Source organism: Mycteria americana, chromosome 4 (genome assembly GCF_035582795.1).
Source record: "Mycteria americana isolate JAX WOST 10 ecotype Jacksonville Zoo and Gardens chromosome 4, USCA_MyAme_1.0, whole genome shotgun sequence".
Lineage (NCBI taxonomy): Eukaryota > Metazoa > Chordata > Aves > Ciconiiformes > Ciconiidae > Mycteria > Mycteria americana.
In genome coordinates this window covers 34,548,386-34,576,003 of record NC_134368.1, presented here as the reverse complement: position 1 = coordinate 34,576,003, position 27,618 = coordinate 34,548,386, and the positions used below count along the sequence as shown (strand labels likewise).

General features: G+C 39.6%; 3 protein-coding genes across 8 annotated transcripts in view; 2 read left to right on the top strand and 1 right to left on the bottom strand.

Annotated features, from left to right (window-relative positions):
* MTMR7 (myotubularin related protein 7) overlaps window positions 1-420 on the top strand; it is a 36,804-nt gene extending 36,384 nt beyond the window's left edge. The window contains 1 exon segment of the mRNA XM_075500151.1: window positions 61-420. Coding sequence (XP_075356266.1) covers window positions 61-420 — 360 coding nt within the window.
* VPS37A (VPS37A subunit of ESCRT-I) lies at window positions 24-23,827 on the bottom strand. 3 transcript variants are annotated; one of them, XM_075500145.1, is made up of 12 exons: window positions 22,924-23,138; window positions 18,814-18,888; window positions 17,831-17,945; window positions 16,831-16,931; window positions 15,673-15,889; window positions 14,538-14,608; window positions 12,222-12,349; window positions 12,077-12,135; window positions 11,916-11,984; window positions 9,758-9,901; window positions 8,944-9,024; window positions 24-517 (listed from the first exon to the last, which is right to left on the bottom strand). In XM_075500145.1, exons 1-11 carry the CDS (start codon window positions 23,049-23,051, stop codon window positions 8,944-8,946), a joined length of 1,188 nt encoding a protein of 395 aa, XP_075356260.1. In that variant the 5' UTR covers window positions 23,052-23,138; the 3' UTR covers window positions 24-517. The 3 variants fall into 3 exon arrangements, with proteins under 3 accessions (XP_075356260.1, XP_075356261.1, XP_075356259.1); XM_075500146.1 differs by lacking the exons at window positions 24-517; window positions 22,924-23,138 and adding exons at window positions 8,635-8,700; window positions 23,687-23,827; XM_075500144.1 differs by lacking the exon at window positions 24-517 and adding an exon at window positions 8,635-8,700.
* CNOT7 (CCR4-NOT transcription complex subunit 7) overlaps window positions 23,307-27,618 on the top strand; it is a 20,762-nt gene continuing 16,450 nt past the window's right edge. The window contains exons 1-4 of one of the 4 annotated variants that reach the window (XM_075500148.1): window positions 23,364-23,529; window positions 24,139-24,199; window positions 24,467-24,673; window positions 24,981-25,174. In XM_075500148.1, coding sequence (XP_075356263.1) covers window positions 24,557-24,673; window positions 24,981-25,174 — 311 coding nt within the window. In that variant the 5' untranslated portion in view covers window positions 23,364-23,529; window positions 24,139-24,199; window positions 24,467-24,556. The other 3 variants (XM_075500150.1, XM_075500147.1, XM_075500149.1) reach the window with 3 other exon arrangements.

Here is a 27,618-nt window from a genome sequence, read left to right as displayed (position 1 = left end):
TAAGAGGATCACTGGGCCCTAAATGTGTCCATGTAATGTATACTCTTTCCTTTATTTCAGAGATTGGCAAATCTTCAGCAATCACAATTAAATTATAATAAAGTCAAGAGTAAGCAACAAGACCGAAGCAAACAGTTAGGGCTTTCTACTTCCAACAACAGCTTAGCTAACACTCCCCAGGAGTACAGCAACGACCTGAAATCATTCCCATCCCGGAGCCCTTCACAAGGGGATGAAGAAGATTCAGCCCTGATTTTGACACAGGACAACCTGAAAAGCTCTGATCCCGACCTCTCAGCTAACAGTGATCAGGAGTCTGGTGTGGAGGACTTAAGCTGTAGGTCCCCAAGTGGGGGTGGCTGCTTGCCTAGTGAAGACAGTGGCAAGGATTCAGACGAGGCTGTGTTTCTGGCAGTCTGAAATACCTTCACAACAGCAAGGATCTGGATGAAGTTGAGTCTTTCACAGTCTGGAATGACATCTTTTCATCAGATGAAGAATGGCAGTGGTCTGTGGCCTAAAGAAATAATCCAAAGAGAGGGAACTGTGCAATTGTGTAAGTAAAGATCTAAGCAGAACAAGTCATTACTAGTTTTAAGACATAATGCTAAAGAAAGGTAATATCTGCTGTTCTATTTAGTTAAGCCAACGTGTTAATCAATGCTGTACATAATTATTCCTTACTTTGTACATTTCCATAATTATTTATCATACAAAATAATAGTTCTTCTCCAAAGACGTGAAATTCCAAAGTACTCTCTTACACATATGGACAAGGTTGAAGATTCATTAGTGTTAGCCTTACTGGTGAATCAGTCAAAACTTATTTTTGTAGAGCTCTTTTGCCTTCAGACATATTGTGTATATTCTTCACTCTTTTTCCTGGGAGGTGTTAAATTTTGAATTCCAACAATTATTTTGCATATTCTCCTACTAGAATCCTTTACAGCAAAGTAAAACTAACAAATGGACACGCTTGCTTAGGGGACAAATGAAGCTTTGATCCTGCAAAAATATCCTTTAGTAAGCAGCTGCTGCTGCTGCACATGAATGCATCCCACCTGTACTCAACTCTCAACCAGCGTGAGCAAAACTTCAAGGAATATAACAATACTTACACAGCCTTCGTGGCAAAGCATCCCTTTATAATGAAAGGTATGTTAAGCAGTATACTCTAGCCTCTTTATGTTTGGTTGTCAAGTTTGATTTTTTTATATCTTACCCTTGTTCCAAACTGCCTACATAAGATATAAAGGTAAAATTTTAAAGGTAATTAACCCCCAAATTCTCCAGCCTATTTTGATTCCTACTTGAAAATGTTTTATTTGAGTGGGAGTGAGGTACATAAACAGTAGAGAGAATAGGGAATCCAAAATCACTTATAAAAATCACTTATGAAAGCATCACTCCAAATTCAGAATTAAAGGAAGGTTATGCCCATAAAGAACCTGTTATAAAGAATACTTCTTCCAAATTTTATTGTTCAAAATAAACTAACCACAACCAAGGGTTGGTTTTTTTATCCTCACACAAAATTTCCCTTTTAGTATTTGCCAACCTGAACAGAGCATGGCAATGATAATTTAAGAAAAAGACTGATTCACCACAACAGAAAGTTTAATCTCGTTTGGTTTAAGAATTTTCATAGTTTTTCAGAGTAGGAGTAATAGCTTTCATAATCATAGGTACGGAAGTAAACCACTGAAAAGTGTTTCAAATTTGGAATGTTTTGAAACTCACTGAAAAGGCTTCCATATCAGGATGTAATTCTTCCAAGTTTCTTTTTTTTTTTTTTTTTTTTTTTAATTAAAGCAAGCAGTTAAAAATATAATTCGTATGGCTGCTCTTACCTGCTTGGAGACAATGTGGTATTGAACTCTAGTAAAGCAAAGCGGTAGTAATGTAAGTTTACTTTGATTGCATTTCACACTACTCCTGCAAATACAGACTTACAGGCAGAATTAAATTATAAAAATATACCTCAATTTAGAAGCTTTAGATTTTATTATTCAGTCTGCTTTTATGGAATGGCTTTTCATTCTGTTCTATGAACTTATGTTATTAAAATGAGTAGGTAAACTTCAGTATTATTAATATCCTTTTAAAGGAGCTGCTGTCTTTGAACAAATAATTCAATTCCTAACAGCAAGATTTATCTTAATGTTATACTGGAAAGGCCAGATCCTCAATTTGATAAATCACTGTAGCCCAATTGAAATAAATACAGCTATAATTTATACTCTCTTGAGAATCTAGCCTTCTGTTTTTTAATCTTTATGAATTTTTAATAACTGAAAGCCCTGATTTTAATTGCACTTTTAAAAATGTTTCGTATTTTGAACATAGCCTGTAAAATTTATGGTATTAAAGGAGATTTTGAATGGATTTTCTCAAACTCAAGAAACATGCTGCAAAGTCAGCAATGAAAACAAAACACACAAATATTCTGCCTAAAAATTAGCTTGAAAATGGGCAATATTATTGCACATCTTTAAAATGTAAAATTGTGTATGATGGTATTATGTCCTGTTAGACATGTCTAGAAATGCAGAACAGCAATATATGCAAATTCAAAGCACTGTCTTCATGTCGCTTATGCAACTCCTTGTAACTAGCTTTACCACTAAAATATTAATATATTAACATTTTATATTAAGCCTTTATTTAGTAGCCCTCTGTGATGTGTCTTTCAGTCCTTGGAATTTTGCATTAGCTACTACTGTTTTCATTGTAACGTATGTATTTGTGGCATTATTAGCTTGCTGAGAAACACTTTCAAATAAACACTTAGGTCATTTAGTGTTATGTTATTTCACATGGGTGAATGAAACAAAGGTTTGCTTTCCCAATTTTTGTAATATAGTTCTTAATTTATGCAAGAGTCACTTTGTCACTGAGATCAAGGGATTTTTGTATCTTCCCTACTTTGATACTTGAATCCAGTAGTCTAAGCTGTGGGGGAATCTACAACTCATAACTAAGAAAACTGAGGCTCCTGTCAATTGAGTTAATTATATGGGAGCATGTTACACCCCTGTATTTTTTTTTTTTTAGGGAATGTGAAACAAAAAGGATGAGAAAACCACACTATGAACTACCTTGATTTCTTGTAGCCTTGTGGGGATCTCCCCTCTGCTGCAAATCCTTGCAAGTTTGGCATAAGCCCACTGTAATTTGAAATAGGACACAAATGAACGTAACTAAACTGCTGGAAAGAGAGGATTAGAAGAGCATTATAGATTTCTGTGGTGTAATTTTAGCCTCACTAGGTTCAGGCTGTTCCTTAGTATGAAAATGTGCATCTACAGGACACTGAAGGCAATGGGATCAAACAGCTTAAGTTCTCTCTACAAAAGATCACCATCTAAAGAACAGAAAGAAAACATATTCACTAGCTGCTTTTATTGGTAGCTCTAGACAAGACATAGACAAAGATGGTAAACTGGTAATGGACTCTGAAAAGCTGAGAAATAAGAAGTTGGAGGGCAAAACTCAGACCAAAGGATATCAGTAAAAGTAAGGAAAAAAAAATATGTAAAGGAGGGAGACAGGGAAAGAAAGCTCTTTGTAAAATTAACAGTAAGTTAGGGAACCACATTCTTTGAAGGTAAGGGCAAGCCAGAGCACCAGTCTACATAGCATGAAAGATGTTTGATGACATAAACTAATAACAATTAAAACCCAGCAACAACAAGGAGGTAGCCTTTGCAATGAAGATAAGCATTTCGTCACTGTTGACCAGCTAACGATGCTTTTATGCGGACACTGTCCTGATCTGCACACAGAGTCCTCAAATTTATCACAAACATCACAGTTGAGGCAAAGGGCTGCTTCTGCGCATAGGCTGAAGGTTGAGTGTAGCTTTTAGGCTGGCTGGTCACCCTTACATTCTGTAGTGCAGAGACAAGTAAACACCACAGTGACTGAAAAATCCTCAAGGACAGGTAAGTCACTGACAATTCATTTGGGAAGGGAGGAACATGTGGTGGGGTTAAGTTAAAAGTAGGTCAACTTATCACAGTACTAAGACTAGTGAAAAATCTGCCAAAGATCTAGGGCCAAGCATACAGCAAACCCTGAATTCAGAGAGGCCAGAAACATTGCCAGAGAGTGGAGCGATGAGAAGCAAAGGTAAAATAAGCATTCAACTTTACTTATATTCTTTAAATTGCCAGTAAAGCACCTGGAGCCAGCAAATCAAATCATGTGAAATCTTAAAATAAAATTTAGTGGTCTTCTAATATAAATATTTCCGGAAAGAAGCTAATGAAACCTTATAGGTCCATCAGAACTGTTGTGACTGAATTGAGGCAAGGACTCATTTTTAAGTCTGCTGGTTGCCAAGATTATTCAGATTAATTTATTCTGTTTCCAAAGACTAAAGAACACAGTGCTTTGTGTTAAGGTATTCCCTTATTATTGATATACAAGCTTTCTTTGTAGCTTATTACTACACATGAATTTGATCTCTGGTATCTGACAGGTATCTGACAAAAACAAGGCATTTACAAAAGCAGTAGCCAGAGATGCAATACGGGTTTTCAAAGCCCATTTTAGTGAAGGTGGCTCCAGGAATTACTGCTGTTGAAAGGGTTAAACAGGAAAAGCTCAAATCACTACACACAAAGATTTAAGTTTGTCCTTGAGTAGCTTCCTGCATGTTTCCAACACAGTCCAGTATCCACCCAACCAGTCCTGCAATGCCCAACTCTATCTGTAAGTTAGACAATTACAAGATATATTAAAAATCCCAAAGCCTTTATTTGTAAGTTTAACACATTACAGTATTTACTGTTCAGAATACTGTACACAATAAGGCTGTGATAACTGACTTAACGTTGTTGCCAGAGTTTTAATTCAGTTTTACCTGAAGGTCTCTTAAATCTCTCTTTTAGAAAGATTTATCCTCGTCTTTCAAGGGAGTAGTAAGAACTCGGACAGAAACAGGACTAAAAGATTTCTAACTTCCGCATTTGGTCAAGGTCTAAAGTGGCAAAGCTACAGGAGTATGTACAGAGCAAACAACAGAACTATAGTAGATCATTAGATACTGCTTAGAATAACTTAATTATAGCCTCTTGCTTGTAGTGGTACCTGACAACCCCTGTCTTTCAGAAAGGTTAGCAGGTCAAATACACTGTGAAATTTAGAAAAAACTTTCTTCTATAAGTAAGCCCCAGTAGAATGTACCATTAACACCAGTTGTATACAAGATCACCCTAAAATGAAATCTACTTCATTTCAGACTTAGATTTTAAAATTTCTCTGGTCTGCAATAGCATTAGTTACAATTGCTATATGGAGAATTCAGTTCTGGATTTAAGTACTGCATTCCCCACTTGACTCAGGGAGGAACAAAAGGCCTAAATTCAGCTACAGAAAACATTTAGCAGTAAGATCAGATGTTAAAATTAGGCAAAACCCAGACTCAATCAGCAGTTACAATACAGAATGCACCCTCACCCCCACCCCAAACTACTGCAACACCAGAGACAAGCCACCTCCTTACTCTTGTATTTCTTGCTCGTTTATTTCACTTTTCCACTTGGCAGAACACCTCACCGTGAGCATGACACAGTGCAAGGATCTCCAGAAACAAGTCACTGTATGTAGCTATTATTCCAGATTGCTTAAGAGTTCACTTGACACGTTTCAAAAGATTTTAGAATTTGCATCTAACAGCAGCTGCCATTCTCTTAGACTTCACAGGGAATTGTTTAAAGCTGAATTTACACCTACACGCCACGTTTCGGCAAAATAAGGGAAGGAATGCGCTTAACAGTGAACTACTAGTGTGCTAGAAGCCAAAAAACCTAACTCTGACAGAGTGTTACCAGTGTTCTACTAAGTCTTCTGGTGACAGTATGAACATTACCTATAAGGAAAAATGTTTGCATTGGCACAACCAGTGTAGGACTAAAAGAAAAGAAAAAAACCAAACCAGCAGCAGGTTGGCTTGTCCTTTAAGGGCCAGGAACAGGCTGGCCATTCCTGCATGCGACAGGATACCTGTAGCTAACCCAGTACACCATTGTTAAACACAGAGACTTCTGTGCTTTTCTAGAGGATGGGTTTGTGACTGCAGAAGCGGCTAAAAAATAGGGGGAAAAATCCCAAGAATAGGAACAATGATATGAGAAAGAGAATAGAAAGGGAGAAAAGAAGACGACCTTAAACCTTCGTATCCCTGAACAAGAAACACTGTACTAAGAACTTGCATTGAACACTGACATTTTCTTCTAGACTCTCCTCCATTATCATCAGGAGGACTCCATGGAGAAGTCCTGAATTTGTAAATTTGCTCACAAAAGTAACATAAGAGGAAAAGCTGAAGCGCTGAGAACTTGTACTAGTTTGGGAAGCAAATCCCTTGAAGGTGACCTGGCTAGAGAGTTCAGTCACAGTAGAGCACCATAATACACCACATAACATTCAACAGGAGGAGGCAGATGAGGACAGAAGTCTGTCATTCCACGCCATGTATAAAGAAGATAGTGGCCCAAGTCAGGAAGAACACCGGGTGTTTGGTCATCTATTCCTTTGTCTGCTTACAAGGAAGAAACAACAACAAAAAAAGCAGCCCTGTACAGGACTGTGTGTCTAGTCTTTAAGCTCGTTAGCTAGATATTCAGAAAAAGATCCCAAACAACTTGTACACTCAGCACAAAAATAGACGGAGTTTGCCAAGACGGTAACACTGATGACTTAAATGTAACTCTTCTCCAGAGCTGGAGAAATCGCGCTACTCAGACACCCAAGTCCAGAACCACTTGAAAACCTACTCACTTTTAATTAGGGCTTTAGTTAGCACATTAGCAGAATTGCTATGTCAATACACAAGCAGTATTATGCACAGTCAGTAGAAATGTTTTTTTGCAAGAAGATACTCTAAAATTATTGCTTAACCATGACACTTACAACCTGCTTATTTTTTCAGGCACTTCAGTATCTTCTTTGATTTGGACCATAGTTCTATTTGCTTGGGACTTCTAATGTCAGAATTTGGACCAGCTTTACAAAGAAAAATCCCATCAAATACCAGTGAATAGTTTACTTACCCTGAAAGGCAGTAGCTTAAGACAGACAACCACAGTACTGTAAAGTATGACAGGGCTGAGACTAAAGCCCCATTTGAAGGTTTGCTAGCCTGTGGAACAGACTTCTTGCACTTACACGATTTTCATAACTCCAAATTTACTCACTTTTCTCCAGTTCAGAAGAAATACCTTATTGCATTTTGCCAGAATAGCTTCCAGTTTAGGACTGACTGAAGATTAGTGATACAGAAAAGAACTCGCTTGGACTGATGTGCTTTAGTTTGAGACTTGAATCTGTGATGTTCTGTGACCCTATCTAGGTAACACAGAGGCAGTGTCTTAGCTAAGAGGTTTATCTCCAGACTGCTTCCTGACCAGAAAGAAGCAGGATTCCTGGTAGATTACTTAATCAGTGCTTTATCTTATTTATCTCTCAGAACTGTACAATTCCTTCTGTTCTTGTAGAACTTGACTGTCTCCATGAAAACCTAATGCACTGACAAGATTAAGAAAAAGAATGTGTCTTTTGCAAGAGCAAGAGAGAACATACATGCATGTATTTAGGGGTTGTATTTTTCTCCTACAGAATACGGCATTTGGTCCTATCCATCCTCACCAGATATACCCCCATCCTAAAAAAAGTCAGCTCACCAGAGGCAAGAGTCAGTGATTAAAGGGCAGAATTAAGTCTCACTTCCAAATTCTATCACTGGCCTTATAACACACTATGCAACTCCAGCCAAATCAGTTTCTTTGTTCCTTAAAATTAGGAAAAAAGAACTGCTACTTCACAAAGAACTTCAGAACTAGTTTTTGTAAGGTGCTTTTGAGTTCGTCACATGATGAACATATTCATATTGCATAAAACAGAAATGGGGAGGTGACCTGATTATTTTTCCTTTAAGTAAAAACAAATATGAAAATGAAATTGTTAGATGAAAATTGTATTTAATTACAGTGTTAGGTACCAAGCCACTCCTGAAATCAAGTGCATTGGTGCTACTGAGCAACATACCAAATCTACGCAGAGATTATTTATTCTGTTCTGATTCCAACAGAATTTGTTCCAACATATCCCTTGCTTAATCCAAATCTACTTATCCAAAACACAATACAGGCTACACTCAGCTTTGTATTATTACTTAAAAGTAAAAAACTTATTCTTAAACATTTTGGCTTCAAGAAAAGACAGCTTGTGAATCCACTGACAATCTCAAATTATGAACTTCTTCAGTTTCCAAAGCCCTATCACCATTTATCTCAAACTCTTCCACAGATCAAGCCAAATCTATGTTTAAAGTTCAAAATACAAAAGATATGAATTATGTTTTTATAAAAATGTAAAAAGCTAGTCAAAATTACATGTTTAGATATTTAATCTCTGAAGAATGGAGTATAGCAGCAGGAACTTAAATATAATAAGAACTATCAACAATAAATACAAGAAATTAGTGCAAAGATTGCAATAGAAGGATTCTTGAGTACAATGAGAATATAAAGAGACATTCTAATTTGTACAAAAACCATCCCAACTCTGTATACAATCTCTTCTATAAATACAACTACATAAGATGAAATGCTTATTTGCAAATAATAGTTATTAAAAAGTGTGCTTTATTGGGTTTTTCACTCGTTCTCTTGGCAGGTGTAGTTTGCAGGAAGTCTGTAAAGACAAATTTCCATAATTAGACATTTTTAACTCCTCCAGAAGTTATGTTTTAAATACATCTAACAACAGATGCAGTACATACTTGATTTCCACAGAAAGCATTGTTAGAACACTAAGCATTGTAACAAATCCATTTGCAGTTAGCAATCTCTAAGTGTGTGACAATGAGGTAAATTGTAAAAAAAAAAAAAAAAATAAAAAAAAATATTCACCACAAATATTAAAACAGCAGTTTACCTATAGCGGAGCATGAAATTGGCTGTGCATTGCTATTGCCTGTTGAAGTTTTTCCTCTTTGGCTCGTCTACAGTGGCAGAGCTACAAAACAAGACATATGAAGAGTGAATTCTCAAAGGAATTTTTTATAATGCATACTACAGTTTCTCTTATAATGATTTAGCTACATTGCAGGCTCTTTAAAAAAGGAAAATCCTGTGAACCACCTCCCTTCCAAGCTTCAGGCTGACCAACTGTCTATATTGATAACATTATTCCATCAAAATTGCTTACAAAGAAGAGAACTGTTTCCTATGTTATGAAATGCATTTATTAAGCATCTTTAAAGAAAGGTACACTACTCAGTAAGTTGGTCTTGTCACAGCATGAGCAAGAATGGTGGTTTTTGAACTTCAGTTACTTATTTGGTGATAGCCATCAACAGAATGATTAGTTTAAGAAGTTTAATAAATTAAACATTAAAGTTGCTTAATATAACATGTCATTCTATGTCAAATTACCAAATGTAAAATTGTCCATGTGGCTATCTTCCCTATACCTATATCGGATATAGAAGAAAGTGGCACAGAAATATCTACAACACAGGACTAGGGTCTAATGCAGGAGACCTTTGCATTCCCACCTTAAAAATATGTGCCTTCAGAATGCAGATTATATTCTAAATAGACTGAAGCCACTTAGGGATATATTTTTCTTTTGTTGGAGCTTACAGAACAGTGCTTTAGTATCACAGGACTGCTCAAACTCTAAGGCTTAATTTTTTTCACTGTGTGTTGTATATCTCTCAGATTAGAATGACTTGTATATTACATACCGTTCTCTTTTCCATGAAACTACTAAGAAAGTCATCTATTTCTGTTTTGCCTTCCAAGAAGTCTTCTGCAATAGTGTCAGATTCCTCTTCAGCTTCATGAGCAGCTACTTTAAGTCTGGCTTGCAGAGCACTTGGACTGCAACTCTAGGAAAGTAAAAACTTCTCTGTAATATTAAACTGTCCATCACAACCTACATTTCCAAGAAGAAAGATAAATGGCTATATAAATATGGGATATGTGAATAGAGCATTATTATTACATAAAAGCCTAAGTGACCAGATGAAGCGTCATCTCCAAGAAACAGCATAGCTTGTTAAACTAGAAAGGATTCAATGTGACAAAAGTGTTGCTAGTTTAGAGCTTGATTCACAATCATTCCCACAAATGTATAAAGCTTTTCAACTTTTACCCTACACTGCAGAAAGCATCCAACTTGGAAATCTGACAGGTTCTCGAGTGTATGATTTCTGAGTAGAACTAGCATTTCAAGTGTCTTCAATAAATAGGGTCTACTTTTGAAACTAAAAGTCAGTAGTGAACCTGAGAAATATAAAAAGGTAAAAAAACCCCATACTATTCAGCTTTTAAATACCCTTGAAATGACTGTGGAGAGGAAGACAGGAAAGGAAAAAGCACCTACTCAAGAAGTAGATGGGCTGCTAATCTAAACCAGTATACTTATTCTTCCGTTCTTATAAACCTCAAACCTTATTTCTGCTTAGTGCGTATAATTGCATTATTTTTCCTCTAATACGTTTGGAGAGTTACTTAGAATGTGATTCACGTCTTCAGTAGGAGTCTGTACAGAGCCAGAACTGCAAAATTAAGATATTTATAGATTTCAGATGCTTGGACTACCCATTCATCTACTCCATGAAAAATATTTTACTTACGTACTGTAAAACTGTAATGCAATCAGAAATTTCCTGTTAAATTAATCTTGTGGAAAATAAGGAGAGTTTACTTGAATAAAAGGTGACTAAATTCACCCACAGTACAAGTAAAAGTACAAGTTCCAGACTTGTCTGGAATTTTGACGGAGAGAGAACAGGAGATACCAGGTAGTGCACAGTGAACATCAATATATGAAGATACAGCATATGTGGAAAAAACAGCACAAAAATCCAGCTGCAACTCCCCAGCTCTCAGCCTCCTAAGCATCATTAAATTGAATCAGCAAATCTAACTTAGAAAAAAGAAAAGGTAATACAGTAGTGGGGTATTATGTTCTGTTCTTAAGCGGTTTCTTACAGAAATAGAAAGTTTCTCAATGCCAACTGCCTCTGCCCACTGTAAAGCCAACTTACATCACAAAGAAAGGAGGCATATAGGAGTCAGACTATTCTGATTTTCAAGCAAGGAAACATTTAATTAATTTAGATCACCAATGAAATCATTCCGTTTGCTGTCAGGTAACTTTTTGCTTGCTATTTCATATTTTGTTATTTTTCAGCATTTTGAAATTCAGGTACTATTTTGATGGACTGTTGCATTCTCAGGTGACAAGTCTTGCAAATACTTAAGATTTCAGTGCAGAAATTGTTTTACGAGAAGTTACATCTTTCAATGCATATCCTGGTAGACATACTATGAAATTATTCTCCTTCCCCAAACTGCTTTCTGAAGTAATGACTTTACCCTATTTGCGCTTTAGAACGTGTGAAGTTTGACAGCATATATAACATGCTGCCCAAAGTAAGCATACCCAGTGAATCACAGAATTTAAGTTTCTAAAGCAATGGTTTTAATAATTTTCATCTGGTACAGTTTTACAAGTTCATTATGTTGAATGGGTATCATTAATTAAACAAGCCTTCTTTAAAAATCATTCTATTCTTAAAACTGGTTTGACCCAGGATTGTACTTAAGAACAGCTCTAAACCCTCTCCATCACACTCCCTTCTTCCAACTTTGCTTCTGTTGTAGCGTTAAAAAAAACCAAAACCCAACCCCAAAAAACAGTAGTGCAATTGTAACACTGTTTTGCTTTCAAACTGTTTGGTACTTCATCCCATTTTATTTCATACTTGATGTGAATCTATTTCATATAAAATCAGAGTTTATCCATAAAGAATATTCTTTATGGATAAAGATACAAATCAAAACTTCAGTTTTATTGAAGTATTCTTAAAGGATAATAAGATATAGAGAATATACCTCACTAAGTTCATGCTGTCTTTGCATCTTTTTTTCAAAGGCTGCTTTCATCTGTGTGAGTTGCTCATACTAGAAAGAAGAAGAAAAAGAATGTTTCCCCCCCGAAAAAAACCAGAATATTACAACTAATATTTCTGAAAAAGATTTTATTGTTCACTTACTTTATCCAACACTGTCTGTCGTTTTGCCTCGAGACTAGGCTCCAGCAACAGGTTTTTTTCTGTAAAATAAAGTCACTATTACTACTTTTTTAAAGGATTCAGTTCGCAGAACACAGCCACAGATGCTAATGTTTTGACATCTTACTTGCCAGCTCTTCAATGCTTTTCACTAACTCATCTCGATCAGTTATGACTTGCTTCAGTTGTGGTAGAGTCACAAACTGTTCCAGTAACACTTCCTCTTGCTCATTCATATTGGTCAGCTGCGATATACTATATTCAAACAGCAAGAAAGCAGATTTAAAGCTAACAGCAAACATTACATGTAGAGTTACTAATTTCTGTAAAAGTCAAAAGTTTAAGGCATTTATTGGCACTTTACAGATACAGGACACTTGATCACAACTTATTTTTCCTCTGTCTCCTGGACTGTGGGCTCTACTATTGGCAGCAGTGAGCTTAACAAGCAGTGTGTTAAAAGGTATCTCTCATTTCAAGCCTTACTTCCTATAAAGTGTTTTTTAATGCTACTATAGTGGGTCAACCTTGGTCAGCTACCAGATGCCCACCCAGCTGCTCTCAGTCCCCCTCCTCAACAGGGTATAGGAGAAATGCTTGTGGGTTGAGATAAAGACAGGGAGGTCCCTTACCAATTACGATCACAGGCAAAACATACTCAACTTGGGAAAAATTAATTAATTTATTGCCAATTATAATAAGAGTTTGATGATGAGAAAGAAAGACAAAAATTAAAACACCTCACCCCCTTCTTCCCCAGGCCCAACTTCACTCCTTCATTCCCAACTCCTCTACCTCCCCCTGCCCCAAGCAGTGCGGGACGGGGGGTGGGGATTGTAGGTGTTGCAGTCTCTAACAGTTTGTCTCTGCTGCTCCTTCCTCCTCACACTTTTCCCCTGCTCTAGAATGGGTCCCTCTCCATGAGCTGCAGTTCTTGGCAGGAGAGCCTGCTCTAGTGTGGGCTCTCCATGGCTGCAGTTTCCTTCAGGGCATATCCTCCTGCTCCAGTGTGGGGTCCTCCACAGACTGCAGTGTGGGTACCTGCTCCAGCATAGTCCTCTCCATGGGCTACATGGAAATACCTGTTCTACTGTGGTCTTTTCCAAAACCTCCATGGGTTGCAGACGAATATCTGCTCTGGCACTTGGAGTACCTCCTCCCTCTTCTTCTCTGATCTTGGTGTTCGCAGGATTCTCACCCTTTTCCACCCCTCCCCTCAATCCTCACTGTCTCTGCAGTGTTTGCTCTTGTTTGAATGTGTTTTTATAGAGGCACCACCCGCTTCACTGATCGACTCAGCTATCCTGCAGTGGGTCTGCTGCCAAGCTGGCTGTGTCTGGCATGGGGGCAGCCCCTGGGCCCCTTCTCACAAAGGCTACCTGTGCAGCCCCCCAAGCTGCCAAAACATTGTCTACACCCAATAGAGCTACTCAGAACAGCTGCAGTACCATTTGTGATTTAACTCAACGATCCCCAGAAGAATCATGGAATTTTAATCCGGTCTTATTGGAAGGACCAAACTTGATTAGAATGTTTTGTTTAAACAAACAAATTACACTTCCTCCCCAAACTCCCTAACTTTCTGCTACATAATAAGGATGCTGCTAGAACTTACAGCCGATTTAGCTAAATTAAACAGGCTCTTAAGAAGGTGTCAAGGGAAACAAAAAAAAACAACCAACCCCAGAAGTCCTTCTTGTCAAAGGTCTTTTCCTTTCTGAAAGGACAGAGTTTTCAATCACTAACCTATGACACCACCATAAAGATGTGAGATCAGAAAGAAACCTATCTCCTAAGACCCTTTCAGAATTAATAGCTAATTCGTAATCTGGAGGCTATCTCACTAGATCTGAGCAAATTGCTGGGAACAATAACTGATACTATTTTTTTTAATTGTGACAAGATATGCTTTTGATGAAAATATTTGTGTAATATGTGTATGAAGTATTTAGATGTGGAAGTGATGTGCACTGAGACAGCTGGCACATTTACCACCTGGATTTACCTATCCCAACCCTCCTGCACATGCTGAGCTGCTCACAAAGCAGTCCATTTGTGAACCAGTCTCAAGTCCATTTCCCTATCCCCTTTCCTCCTTCAAAAGTTATGCTTATTGTATTAGTAGGAATCAAGTCCCTGGTGAGGCCCCAGAAGACAGCAGAACACCGATAGTTAGGAAAAGTAAAAATCAATGCTCTTTCTCCTGGTGTTAAATCCTAAAGTATTGTTCCTGCTGAGAAAACCCTAAACAAGCAGCACATTTGAATACAAGGCTGGCTTACTTTCTGACTCTACAATTTTGGTAAGTCATAGTTCTCCTATTTATAATTTCTACAAAAACCTTTCAGTGATACATACAGACTTTTGACAAAAATCGGATACAGACCAGCAGTAATTGCCTTTTAATGATTATGGAAAGTTTTCCTACCTTCTGAAAATTTACCTTAGTTCTGAGAGTTCTGGAAATGTATCAGGAATATCAGGCATCTTGTACGTAAATCCATTCTGGCCAACCTAAACGGAAGTTTAGAAATGCTCAGTAGATTTTTGAAGAGCAATTTCTTGATATCTAACCTGATGAATCCAAAACTGGAGATGAGTATTTGCCAGCAACAAAAAAAAGTAGGAAAAGCAGTAAGAAGCAGTAGCACTGGTCTCTGAACAGAAGACATCTCAACTCAACCATGGCAACAAAATACTTGGGGATGTTTGGGGTGGCATGTCATAAAAGATGAGTCAATTTTGGAGGAAAATAATTCTGTCTTGCTATGTCCTCCATTTGACAACAGGTGGATGACCCAGGAAACACGCAGCAGGAGTATAACTCAGGGAAGTGAGAACAAAGAAAGAGATTGACATTTTGATCTCTCTCATGTGTTTTTTAAAGCTACAAGACCTCAGGGAAAAAGTTTTTGGACAAGGAAAAAAAAGTCTGTCTTCACAGAAGGTAGAAATTTTAAATCCTACAAAACCAGAAAAGTGTCTTCCAAGATGAAGAAAGCTTTTGTTTCTAAATACAAGATTTGATGAAAGACTAAATATTTAGATACAAAGTTTTGGGAGGACATTAAAAAAAATCCTTCCAGAGTGCATCAGTGAGAGGGAGTTTGTGAGTACACACATGCAAGATCCATGAAGAGAAACTATTTGAAGGATGAAACGGAGAAATACTCACTCTACACATAAAGGCTTGAGACTGCACATTGTTCTCACCTGATAGGTTCTGGGCAGGAAATCCCATACAGAGAAAAGGATCTCATTTTCTATGGCTGGAGAGACAGTCACAGCTGCACTATGGGGGCTTGCAGCTCCAAAAAAAAGTATGTTCAAAGATATGAAGCGTAACACTAGTTTCACTGAAACTCAGAAAGACAAACTTGTTGCTCTGACTTCAAGTTTGTTCTAAAAAACTTTTGATCAAAGCCAGAATGACAGTTTCATTTTCCTAGCACTAGCAAAACAATGAAGTGCAGTCACTCAGACTGTTCCCTTGAGTTTTGTGGCAATGCCCCATGTGCCCTTGAGGGAACTTATACCTATTGTCTGAGAGCTTAAGCAGCAAAACTCAGCGCACAGACCTGAAGCACTGCTTCTGCTGTCGGAACGGGTAGTGGCAGATCAGCAATCAAGCCATAAGAGGGAGCAGCAGGCTTGTCCGTAGTGTAGCTTGAAGAAACTGATTCGGCAACGGGCATGGCTGCCATTGTTCTACTTGTTTCTTGAGGTGGGTATGGAGGAAGAAATGGAAACCCCTGAGGAGCGTAAGGAGGCATTCCAGCTGGTTTGTTGAAAAGGCTAAAAACAAATAAACAAAAAACCACGACCATGAGCAACTAACTGCTTACAGCACATTTCTTATCATGTTAATTATTATTACTAGACCACATATAAGATATGAGATTGAATTTTTTAAAGACCATAAACTTTGCATTTTCTGTTCTCAGTTACTTCCAATGTAGTAAGTCTACTTTATGCCTTATACTGCAACATAATATACAACTCCAATAAACTATATTCTTGTAGAGCAGCCAAATACACACTCACACTCCTAATTATAAGAAAACTACTTCTCAAAAATTTATGAGAGCATAAATTTAAATTTTTTCCATCTAAAAGTCCTGAGAAATGCATCTGTGTCATACATTAGTTCTTATTTACAGTATAGCATTTAGCAGGTTGGGCAACACACACATAATTACTTCTACATAACATGAATGATTTTTTTTAAATTCACAACTGCAGCTGCATCTAAACCCAGTATCATTGTAGCCATACAACCATAGTTGTACTGATAAAGCTGTCATGTCTCAAACCACTTTTGCGTATTTAATACAATTATTTAAATTGCACAATCTCTATTGCACAGTTGTGCAACAGAAGCTGCCTCTAAGCCTGGGAGATTATGAACAGAATATGAAGAAACACAACTGCTCAGATCATGATCTACAGCAAATTCAAGATTTCATCTGATAACGTAAACATGTATTTTTTTTCAAGAAAGCAGAAGTTATATCAGCATGTTGATACAGTAACTCCAATGAAATCTAGTGTTTCTTCTCAAAGCAACCATGCCACCAAGCATGCACATGAAATTGTGCAAGGGCAGGGAATCTGTGTCTCCCAATACATCCACTACATTACTCCTGTTCCTGCCCTCCTAATACTTGGTTTCATCCCTTTTTAAAAAATGTAAGTTAACACACATAGTTCCACTCATCGTGTTTATAGATACTTACTATGGAAATGATGTTGAGCTAGGAGCCAGAACTGGAGGATTCTTCCAAAACTCGTCCAGTAAACTTTGAATAATTTTTCCAAGATCTGAGTGCATTGTAAACTGGTAAAAACAAAACAAAAAACAAAACCTCAAAAAACTTAGAGCAGCAAGATGCAAAAGAAAAATTATTCCTGGAATCCAACAGTTCCAAAATGTGCTGAACTTGACCATTATGCCCACACGGCAGTGCTGTAAGCTATTTCAGAAATGTATCAGCTAATGCAAACTGTGTTTACACAAGCTCCAAATAAAGTGATAAAGCCACCCAGAACTGAAGAGAAACTACAAGTCTCTCGTATATTCCATTATCAGTGGAGAATCAATCAAGCATAACATTTCTGATGAACAACCAAAAAAACCCACCTTAGTTACCAAGTTACATTTGGGGAAAAAAAATAAAGAAAAAAAAAATCAAGATTTAAGTTTGAGACAAAAAGCATCACTAATTGTATTCTGAAAAAGTTGTAATCCCACCTCACAACCCCAAAAAACTACCACATCCTTGTTGGCAGAGAAAAAAAAAACCACAGCATATTAAAATCCTGCGTATCAGAGCTAAAACCTTTACATCTTTCTAACAGGATTAGGGTACAAAGAACTACATTACAGAACAGTCTTAAAGCATCCTTCTCCCTTATTTGGAATAGCTGTAGAGAAACAACAACTGTGCTATTGGTACTAACAAGAAAAGTGATAGGAACTTTCTAAGCCATCATATCTTAAAATAGTTTTAGATATATGGAATACTGAACTCAGTAATGGTAGTAGTAAAAAAATAAATAGTAGTAGTGTACTGAACACTACTGAATTTTTGTTTTCAGACCCCTCAAAATACAGTTTGAGAGGGATCAGGATCTGTACTAGTCTTTTTTACCAGAAGTATTAGCAATAATGTAGTATGACATGTATTAAAATTTCTATTAACAGTAGATATATGTGAAGCTACAAATTATACATACATTACTTATTAATGGACCAGTCACATATACTCCCTGCTTGTCCATTAAATGATGTCTCACGGGTGGGAAAACACTGATGACTGGTTTTTCCTGAGGAAACTGAGGTGGAAGCAAGCTGCAAATACAAGAACAATCATTACTACAGCTACATCCCATGATGAAGTTTGCATAAGAAGGCTTCTTACACAAAGAAAAAGTACTATTAATTACATAAAGTTACTTTTCTACGAGAAGAGTTATGGAGAAATACAGAGTGAAGAACACAGGAGGATTATTCAGTTACAAAATTAGAAGTCAGACAGATTAGAATACTAGACTTCCACAGAACTGAAGAGAGCATTTACTGGGAAAAATAGTATAACAATGAAGCAATTATGTCCATGGACAAAGAAAAAGCTGTAGCATAACAAGAATATTTTCTAATACAAATGTTATTACTACAAAGACAATGCACTGTAACCTTCAACAATATAAGGCAAATTATCAGACTAAAGTAATAAAAAACTTGTGAACAGAATACCATCAATATTTGCCAGAGCAAAAGCATTCCCCCCCCCCAGTAAATTCATAGGAAATGTTACAATAAATCCCTTCAGTTATGATCCAGAAGCTTCACTGGGGTAAGATTAGTCCCAGGAGTTACAGCAGATTAGTAAATTACTAATTACGTTTATTTTCACTTGTGGGGGATTCAAAGTCATCAGAAACCCTCAAGCATTTTCTCCTACTTACCTTCAACTAAAAACACGCAGGTATCTTAGGAGCTGAGCACAGCAAAATATAGTTTTGCTTTCAGCTGAGCATGTGCATCTTGCACAGAACTACTTTCACTCACATCACTAAAACTACTAAGGCAAATCCAGGATATAGTTCCTGAAATTAGTTACGAGATGGGAGCCATTTATGTTCTATTGCTACTTTTTTTTTTTTTGAGAATATTTTTAATTTTCAAGATGTGCATAGAGATATCTCACTCTACTTACATGTTAATATTAATTGTCAAGTTGTTTACAGTGAATGGCAGCCGATATTCCACATCTTTCTGAATTTCTGCAATGCTGTCAAAGAAGAAATTGTTAGCGTCCAATTTGTGGTCAATATAACAGCCTAAAGTCTAAAAAAAGACATGACCTCAGACCTTTGTATTTAGTTTAGTTTTGAAAAGCCTTGTAAGAATAAAATTGAAAATGCTGGAATAAATTAATATGCTTCACAATGCTATACTGAATATTAAGATTAAAGCAAAAAATAGTAGATTCAACTTTTAAACTTCATACATGATCACAAGCAATGGAAATACAGACAGAGAAATTGTGCTACCCACTGATCTGACAACAATCTCAACTTATTTTTCTCCACTTACTGGCTTAACTTAAGACATCACATCAGTGATTTTTTTAATATACTGATTTTTATCTGATAAAACATTTACTTTGCCAAGGCGTTACACCTGGTTCACAGCTAAGTATTGCTCTGCAACACTGCCTACAGATCAATATTTAAAACATATTACACTAGGCCTTCTTCCTTAGATTAGCTTACTATTTAATAGTCATTTTTTCCACATGAACCAAGTTCTAGGTACTTGCACAGATATTTTCAAGAATTATCTGGAGAAGAGCTACTTGCAAGAATGTAAAGCTCTGTAATCCAGTGACACTCAAGACACAGACCCCCTGCGAAAGCATCAAGCAAAGAAACATTTATCTTATGAAATCTGGTAAGACTGACTCCAAATTTGCGTCTCCTGTAACAGGTAAGTTACTGAGAAAAATCTTTAAATCAGCTGCATTAATAGGAAGTTGATTTCAACACTCAAAGCACTCTACAATTTGTATGCACAGCAAGACTGGTTGGAAAGATGGCATCCCAAAGAATGAGGAGGAGGAGGAGTAGAAGACTTAGCTCAGAAGCAGAATTTCTGGACAAAACGAACATACCTAAGCTGGGACTGGGAGAGAAAGAGGGCAGAAAATCAGCTTCATCTTGTAATGCCTCAATCAAAACAAACTTAAAAAAAGCAGACTGATTCCTCTTCCATGTATTTTTCCTGCCTGCATCTTGTTAATAATATTCTTCTCCCCCACCTCTCTAAGGCTGCCTTATAAAGGGAGGGAACACAGCTTGAATTGGGAATAATGGCAGCTGGGTCTTCCCAGAAAGCCTCTTTGTACCCAAATTCAGAAACGCCCCTCCATCCACCATCAGGTACACTCCATACAATTACTTCCTCAAAAAAACCCAAAACACATTACCTGCAAATGTGTGTCAAGTGTAAGTGTAGTGCTAGGAGTGTTTTGTATCCCTCCAAAGCATTATTTGCACATTGAATTTAAAACTCTAGTTTTCAGAGCTTCGGGAATAAATGGAGTAAGACGCAAACCTAGCTATGCACCTTGCTTTCCGCAGCCCGACCTTATTCCTCTCACAGACAACTCAGTATCTGCTCTTTCCCTGTGAAATTACATGCTGTTTGAAGAAACTATCAGGCATTCTCAGCATGGGAGAATTCAAACCAGAGTTTAGAGCTCTCAAACACACCGCAATCACCACCTCCTCATTCTTAACTGAAGGATTCTCCCTGGAATCTCTCATGCACATTCCTGCCCTGTAATCATCCGTCATGCATTTTAATAGCCTGCTACAAAATCCTTTTGAGAAGGGTATATAATTATGCTCCACTCACGTGCACAACCTATAGGAACTGGGGAGGAAGAGGAGAACAGGGAGAGAGAAATGAGAAATCCACAATCTCATTGAGCTGTCCAAACTGTTATAACCTCCTTTAAGCAAAACTTTGAACCGATAAACTTAGTTGTCCCTGCAACCAGTACACTGGAAAAATGGCACATTCTTAACTTTGTCTAGAACAACGGCAAACGTAAGAAAACTGGTTTTTAAACACAAAAACTTTATTTCAAGCTCCTAACCTGTGAGGGATCCTGAAAAGGAAGACTAGCTACTGTAATGAAATTAAGATCACATATACCTGGGCTTTTATCACCCGCGAAGACTAACAAACTTACCTAACTTAGGTAACTACACCATGCCAAGAATTTTATTTTGACTATTTCAGTAAGGAGCAGCTGGGATACCCATAAATGAATGACAAAATATACTTACCAGAAAAAACAAACATTAGAATAACATTTATTTAATCATTGCATAGAAAACAATGCTGTTGCAATGCTTGATGCATATTCCTATCCTATAGATCTGTGCTGCTATGGAGTCCATAAGCAAGCACATCAGTCCCGCCTCCAAAAAAACTTTGTACTTTTGAAAATTTGCACCAACTACACATACCTTTTTAGAAGCCCAGAATTTGAGGCACAGTTACTCAGATATGTTCAGTAATAAGAATCCCTTATGAAAACTGTACGCTCTACCAGAATGTACTCCTTTGCTTGCCTATTTTTGGGGGTTTTTTTACAGCTATCCTCAAAAGAGATTAGGCAGGCCAGTTTACATTGCTGAAAAGTTACATTTGAGCAGCTACCATCTCCCCACCCCTCATCTCCACTCCTGACTGCAGGGTCCATTCCCTCCTTGCATAAGCTTGAACTGGTGCCTGCACAAACAGGTAGTAAACCAGTTCAGCAAGCTGACCTTGACAAAAATGGATCACCTTTTTTGAGGACTTAACTTGAGGTGAGCTCATCTCCCTGGTAGAGAAAAAAGGGTAGAAATAAAAGGCTAAGCAAGGCCAGTCCAACAAAAACTTCTAGTTAGGTAAGCTGCTGTGTACTCACAGAGGCAGCTCCTTAGAAAAGTGAACCATCTTTCAAAAATACTTGCAAAATTGGCTGTGAACAGATTGAAGTTTAAGCAAGCAACGATACTCAGCAACGCTGTCATACTTCTGTTTCCTGTGGGGTAGTTCAAAATATTAGGGTGGTGAGTGAACTGCAATTAATTAAATTTGGAAATACAATCAGTTTCTCTTCCACTCCTAGCCTCAGTCTGACATAACAGAAAATATTACATTTTCCTTTTCTGGTTCTCTTTTGGAGGCTTCTATCATTCTACTTCAACAGACATCCTAGGAAGGATGAATGCTTACACGTTCACAGAAAATATAACTTCAAATATATGAAGTGTGGATCTGCTTTTAAAAGATGAACACTTTTAAAAGACTAAAATTTAGGCAAAACTGATCAGCATACTGACAAGCTGGGGTATCTCAGGACAAAGGAAGGTATTTTGCTGTAAAAAGTGTGGCTGTTGAACAGGAAAACCCTACCTGCCTCTGGTAAGCATCTAAATAAATCAAGTTACTAAGGAACAGTCCATTATTAGCAAGTTAGCACTGTACATCAGAAAACCAGTTTGTAGAGCCAGTAGGGCTGCTATGCCACTGCTGCTAAGAGCACTGCGACGCATAGCTCCTTTATACTGTATGGTTTAGTCTTAACTTTTAAAGAACTACGCTCCCACAACCAGTTTCCAGAACGAGGGCTTTATTCCAACACACGCAATCTGTATCTCTTTGTAGACTTTAAAACCCATTAAATCACTTGGCTGACTTTCTGGTCAAGCGGCCAGTGGAACTGGGCACGACGATCTGCCCCATCACCCGGCCGAGCCACTCCGACAACCCCCCCAGCCAGCGGGGACGGCCCCCCGCCGCCCCGACAGCGAATCTTGCTTTCGATTCCCAAGTGCAACCTGCCACCCCGCCGCCCACGCGGGTTTCTCCCCGCCGCGGGCCTGCTCCCCGCTGTCCTCCGGCCACGCACCCGCGCCCCTGCCCCGGGGCCGCGCCCCGGCCGCTCCCTCGCACCACCCCGCTCCCGCCCGGCGGGACCCTTCGCCCCCGGCGTTTGGCCGGCCCGGGCTACAGCACCGGCGGCTCGGTTTCCCGTTTACCCGCCCCGCCGGCGGCCGGCGCCGCGCCCGGCCGAGGACCGGCGGGACCCAGCCGGGCCTCACCGGGAGGGGACGGGGCGAACTCGCGTCCCTGGGTGTGCGTGTGGGGACGCACGACACCCTTCCGAGGCGCGGTCCCACAGGGGCCCCGAGCGGCGCCGGGCCCGGGCCGAGCGACACAGGCGGGCCGCCCCCCCACCCCCCGCCCGGCCGCGACCACTCACGAGGCGTGGGCGCCGCGCAGGGACTCGATCTGCCGCTGCTTCTGCTGCTGGAGGCTGGTGAGGGCGGGCAGCGGCGCGGCGGGCGAGGAGGAGCCGCCGCCCTTGGCGAGGGGGAACAGCCAGTTCATCCTCCCCGCGGCAGCCCCCGGCGGGCGCGGGGGCACCGGCGGCACGGCAGCCCGGCCTCGCTCCCTCGCGCATGCGCGCGGCGGCACGGCCTCCCCCCCGCTCCGCCCCGCCCCGGGGCCGGCGGGCGGCGCCCCGCCCTCACGGCGGCACGCAGGTCGCGTCACCGCCGCGCGCCCGTGACCCGAGCCGTGGCGGGGTGGAGGAAGGAGTGGCGCGCGCCCGGGCGGGAGGAGGAGGGGCGGGGAGAAGGGGGGGCGGTGCGGCCGGCGATTGGCGCCCTCCGCCGCCGGTCAGAGGTGAGGGGGGAAAGGCCGCGGTGCGGCGCGCGGCGATGATGTAATGGCTTTGTGCGGCGGGGCGGCGGGGGCAGCGCTTCCTGCGTCTCGCGCGGCGACTGGCGGCTCTGGGGCGTCGGGGGCCGCCGCGGGGCCTCGCCAGACCCGCTGCGGCCCGGCCCGGCCCGGCCCGGCCGAGAGCGTGAGTGAGCGAGGGGCGGGGGCGCGGTGGCGGCCGCGGGGAGCCGGGCGGGGGGAGGGCGGGAGGGAGCCGGGCGCGGTCCGGTACCCCCCTCCCCTCGGTCTAGCCGTGCCCCGCTCGGGCCCGAGGCAGCCCTGCGGAGGCCCTGCGGCCTTACCGGCAGTCGTGACGGCCCGCTGGGGACGGGTGGTGTTTTCGCGGGCCGCGCGGCTGCCGCCGGAGGCGGGCTCGGGAGCGGAGCCTCTCCCTGCGCCGGGCCGGGGCGGGGGGGTGAGCCGGGGCGGCCCCTTCCCAGTTGAAGCCTCTCGAGGGGGGCTGCCCGCCGCGCCGCCGGGCAGGGCGGGCTCTGCGGCTCCTCGAGGCGCTCTTAAGGCCTCGTACGCACAAGGAGGCGCCCGGGAACCCAGCCGGGGCGTGAGTCCAAGTCTGTCGGGCCGTGAGGCGGTCCCTTCGCGCCGCTCTCTGGTTTAGCGCGGCCCGTACGAGCTGAAAGAGCTTCTCCTGCTGAGGGAGGCTGCCTGCCTGGGCGGCCGTTCGTCGTCCGCAATGTCCCCCAGTTTGGCGTAACGCTAATAGTCACTTTGCCGCTTCGTTTCATGTTGCATGCAGCCGTGGGATCCACAGGAATGTGCTCTTCTAACCCGTGGGGGAATAACGCTTGTGGGCTCAGGTATCTCTTTTATCTGTTGAACTAGTGCACCTTGCTGGTTTGCCTGGCTTTGTGCGAGAAATAAAGTTACTAACAAAATCGTAGGGTTTTAGTTTCGGATAGAAATCTGAACTCAAGTAGCTGAAATTCACATGGTTTTGGTGGTTCTGTTGTGCTGCTTTTATGAAATTCTGAAGAATAAAGCTTGATCCTGGTGGTTAAGTATTTTTTCAGATACATGAAGAATAAAAGCTTACACTTTGATACTTTGCTTTCTTTGTCTCTTAGGTTAAAAAAATAGATAACTAACGTTCTCTTTATGAAACTGATCCTCACTCAAGTGTAACTTTTGATGTATGGTCTCTAAAGCCCCCCACTATGCCAGCAGCTACCGTAGACCATAGCCAAAGAATCTGTGAAGTTTGGGCTTGTAACTTGGATGAAGAGATGAAGAAAATTCGTCAAGTTATACGGAAGTATAACTATGTAGCTATGGTAAGTGGGCACTTGATGTTTATCTGGCAAATTACTGCAAAAAACATGATGACTTAATTTAATGTTAGTAAGTTAAAGCTATAAACTTGTTCATCCATTTTCAGTGAAAGAATAATGGATTCTTAATGTTGAATTAATGCTGTACGAGCATTAGGATCCTAAACTTATTACCTTTTTAAAAGCTAAATTTACACACAGTACTCTTCAGCTATGAAACTGTTAGATGCTTGAAATATGTTTAATTAAAAATGAGTAACGTACATTTTTATGGGTGTCTTTTGTTGAAGTTTTACTTCTGTTCTTACAGGATACAGAATTTCCAGGAGTAGTTGCAAGGCCTATTGGAGAATTCAGAAGCAACGCGGACTATCAGTACCAATTATTACGCTGCAATGTAGACTTGCTAAAAATAATTCAACTAGGACTGACATTTATGAATGAGCAAGGAGAATACCCTCCAGGAACTTCAACTTGGCAATTTAATTTTAAATTTAATTTAACGTAAGTGTCAAATGCCTGTGCTGTTGAATGTGTTTCAGACTTACTGAAAATGTATTATAGGTTGTGAAAGCTATAGCAACTCTTTTTATCTATATGATTGGAATACCATAGATACTTTATGTGAGAAAAACTTTTGTCAGCCAAACACATGCTTTCTTCCCTCATTTCTCTGTGGTCTGCCTTACTGTCAGTAATTTGGTCAAAAATGCTGAGCAATTTCAACAAAAGTTTTAAAAAGAGGCGTTTATACTTAGTGCAAGAGTTAGCTCTGCATTTTCATATTTAGCATTTCAGAGTGCTTCTACCTTAACTTAGTTTAACTCTTACTAGTTGTTATAGAACTACTAGTTCTTTGCATATTTTTAAATGGAAATACCAACATGTGAAGAAAAAATGTAAAGTTACCAAAGTGACTAAAAAAGAAGTATGACAAATGTTATCAGCAAGTTCTAAAGCAAGTGTGCTCTGTCCTCTAAAATAATGTTATTCTTGTTAAAAGACTCACAACAAGTTCCAGATAATATTCTAGGTAAAATACTGTCAGCTTTTTAATACTGCAGCAGCTTTTCTTGTGTTTTCAAAGCAACTTATTCTATTAAGCTACTGTATTTTAATTTTCTTCTATAATAGGTTGAAAGGGATTATTGATTCTACATCATAACTCCTGTGGAGATTTTTTTTCTGGATTATTTTGTGTAAAGTGTTGGTTAAAAAGCAAGCTGATATTTACTATCTGTTGGAATAGTATTGTGAACTTTATTTCACAGTGTGGTTTTTATCAGTGATAAACCTTTAAGTATAAACCTAGCTTTCCAGTGGGATCAGACACTTCTGTGGAGTTATAATTATATCTTTAGCAAGTAGTCGACAAGGTTACTAGTATCTTGAATTTTTTCCTGAAGTAAACATAATTGGTCTGATAGGTTTTTATATGGCCTGAGTTGAGTATCAGTGCAAACACTTCTCAAACTCAAATGTGTTGAAGGCTTGGGGGTTTTTGGTAGTTGTGTCACAAGCTGATCACTGGACAGCTTGATATACACAAGTTAAAATTGCAGCCTAGAGGACAGACCTTTTTTTCTGCAGATAAAAAGACTTGTTTTCAAAGTAATCAGGGTTCTTACAAAGAAAAAAAACTGCTGCTGTCTCTCTTGATCTTTCTGCTTTTCTAAACAAGCAGTGCAGTGGCTTGTCACAAATCAGTTTGTTCTGAGGAATGACATGCTCTTTTTAGTTTTGTTTGAAACATCTCTTGAAAGAAAAGGAAGTGCAGATTGGGTAGTTTGGCCAGGTAAGTTCAGAGATACCATATAAATGCTGGATGGAAGTTATCCATTGTTTTAGTAGAAGAATATACTAATCCTGCTAAGTATGGGAGAAAGAGGAGGAATGATTAATGACTTCCAAACTGTGATCTGGGAACAAGAGCCTGTGTTATCTTTTATTTTCTGAGCTTCAAAGGTCTACTTAATGTCAAGCAACTGAAAACAAAAGTAGTTTTCAATCCATTTGTACCAGATGCTGCATAGATAAGACAGCTTAGTAAGGCAAGATATAGGTGGTCACCTATCTGACTTGTTACTAGTTCACTGGGGGGATTTTATACAAAAAGGTAAGCTAGGTAAGTGCTGCATGAAACATGAATGTTTTTTTTACGTGGGTGGAGAAACTACTTATTTTTGTCTGTTTCTCAATTTCCTTTTGGGAAGTGGCACTGTGCCAAGTGTTCTGCTCCTAAAGCAAAACAGCTGTTGGCTGTTCCTAGAAGGTAATTTTTTTTGTGTGTGGTTCCAGCCAGGTCTTGTTATAGTGTGCTTTTAAAGAGCATAAATATTTCTCTAAACTAACTATCCACCTGATTTAGTGCAGAGCAACAAACTAGAATTGAAACTTCTTGTAAAATAGGCATGTTTGTTTTGGATGGGTTCTTTAATGTGTTATGGAGATGGACAGGTGTTGGGAAGCTGATGCCTTAAAGCTGGAGAACTAATGAGCAGCTGTGTGGGAGGGAGGGAAAAAAGCTACAACACATCTTGAGAATGTATCTCTGTTCTGGTGAACGATGACTTGCTATTAGGAATAAGGAATGTAAGTCTATGACTGAATCTAATAGTTAAGTTTGATATATTGGTTTTCTTGTCTTTTATTTTTTGTTTTGGTTGTTTTTTTATTAAAATTGAAAACTATACAGTGAAGAGACTTTGTAGAATAGTATGTTGTGGACAGTGATATGAATATCATCTTCTAAGTAGAGACACATTTGCTTTTTTTTAACCATTCTATGTCTTCATTATGATGATATAGATTAAACCTTAGGAAAACCCATCCATTTCATCACAAAATCCTTAAGACTTTACAAAAATGTTAGTGGTAAAGGGAATAAATACAGGAATAAGAAGGGATCAAACAAGGCAAAGAGGAATTTTTTGCTATCCTGTTAAATT

Bases quoted from the DNA above. Each gene is read 5' to 3' on its own strand.
- VPS37A (XM_075500145.1), bottom strand. From the start codon at position 23,051: ATGAACTGGCTGTTCCCCCTCGCCAAGGGCGGCGGCTCCTCCTCGCCC. The intron at 18,889-22,923 runs GTGAGTGGTCGC...CTTCTTTGACAG, and splicing joins CTGCGCGGCGCCCACGCCTC to CATTGCAGAAATTCAGAAAG. The intron at 16,932-17,830 runs GTATGTATAATT...TGTTTTTACCAG, and splicing joins CTGGTCCATTAATAAGTAAT to TTTACAATGCACTCAGATCT.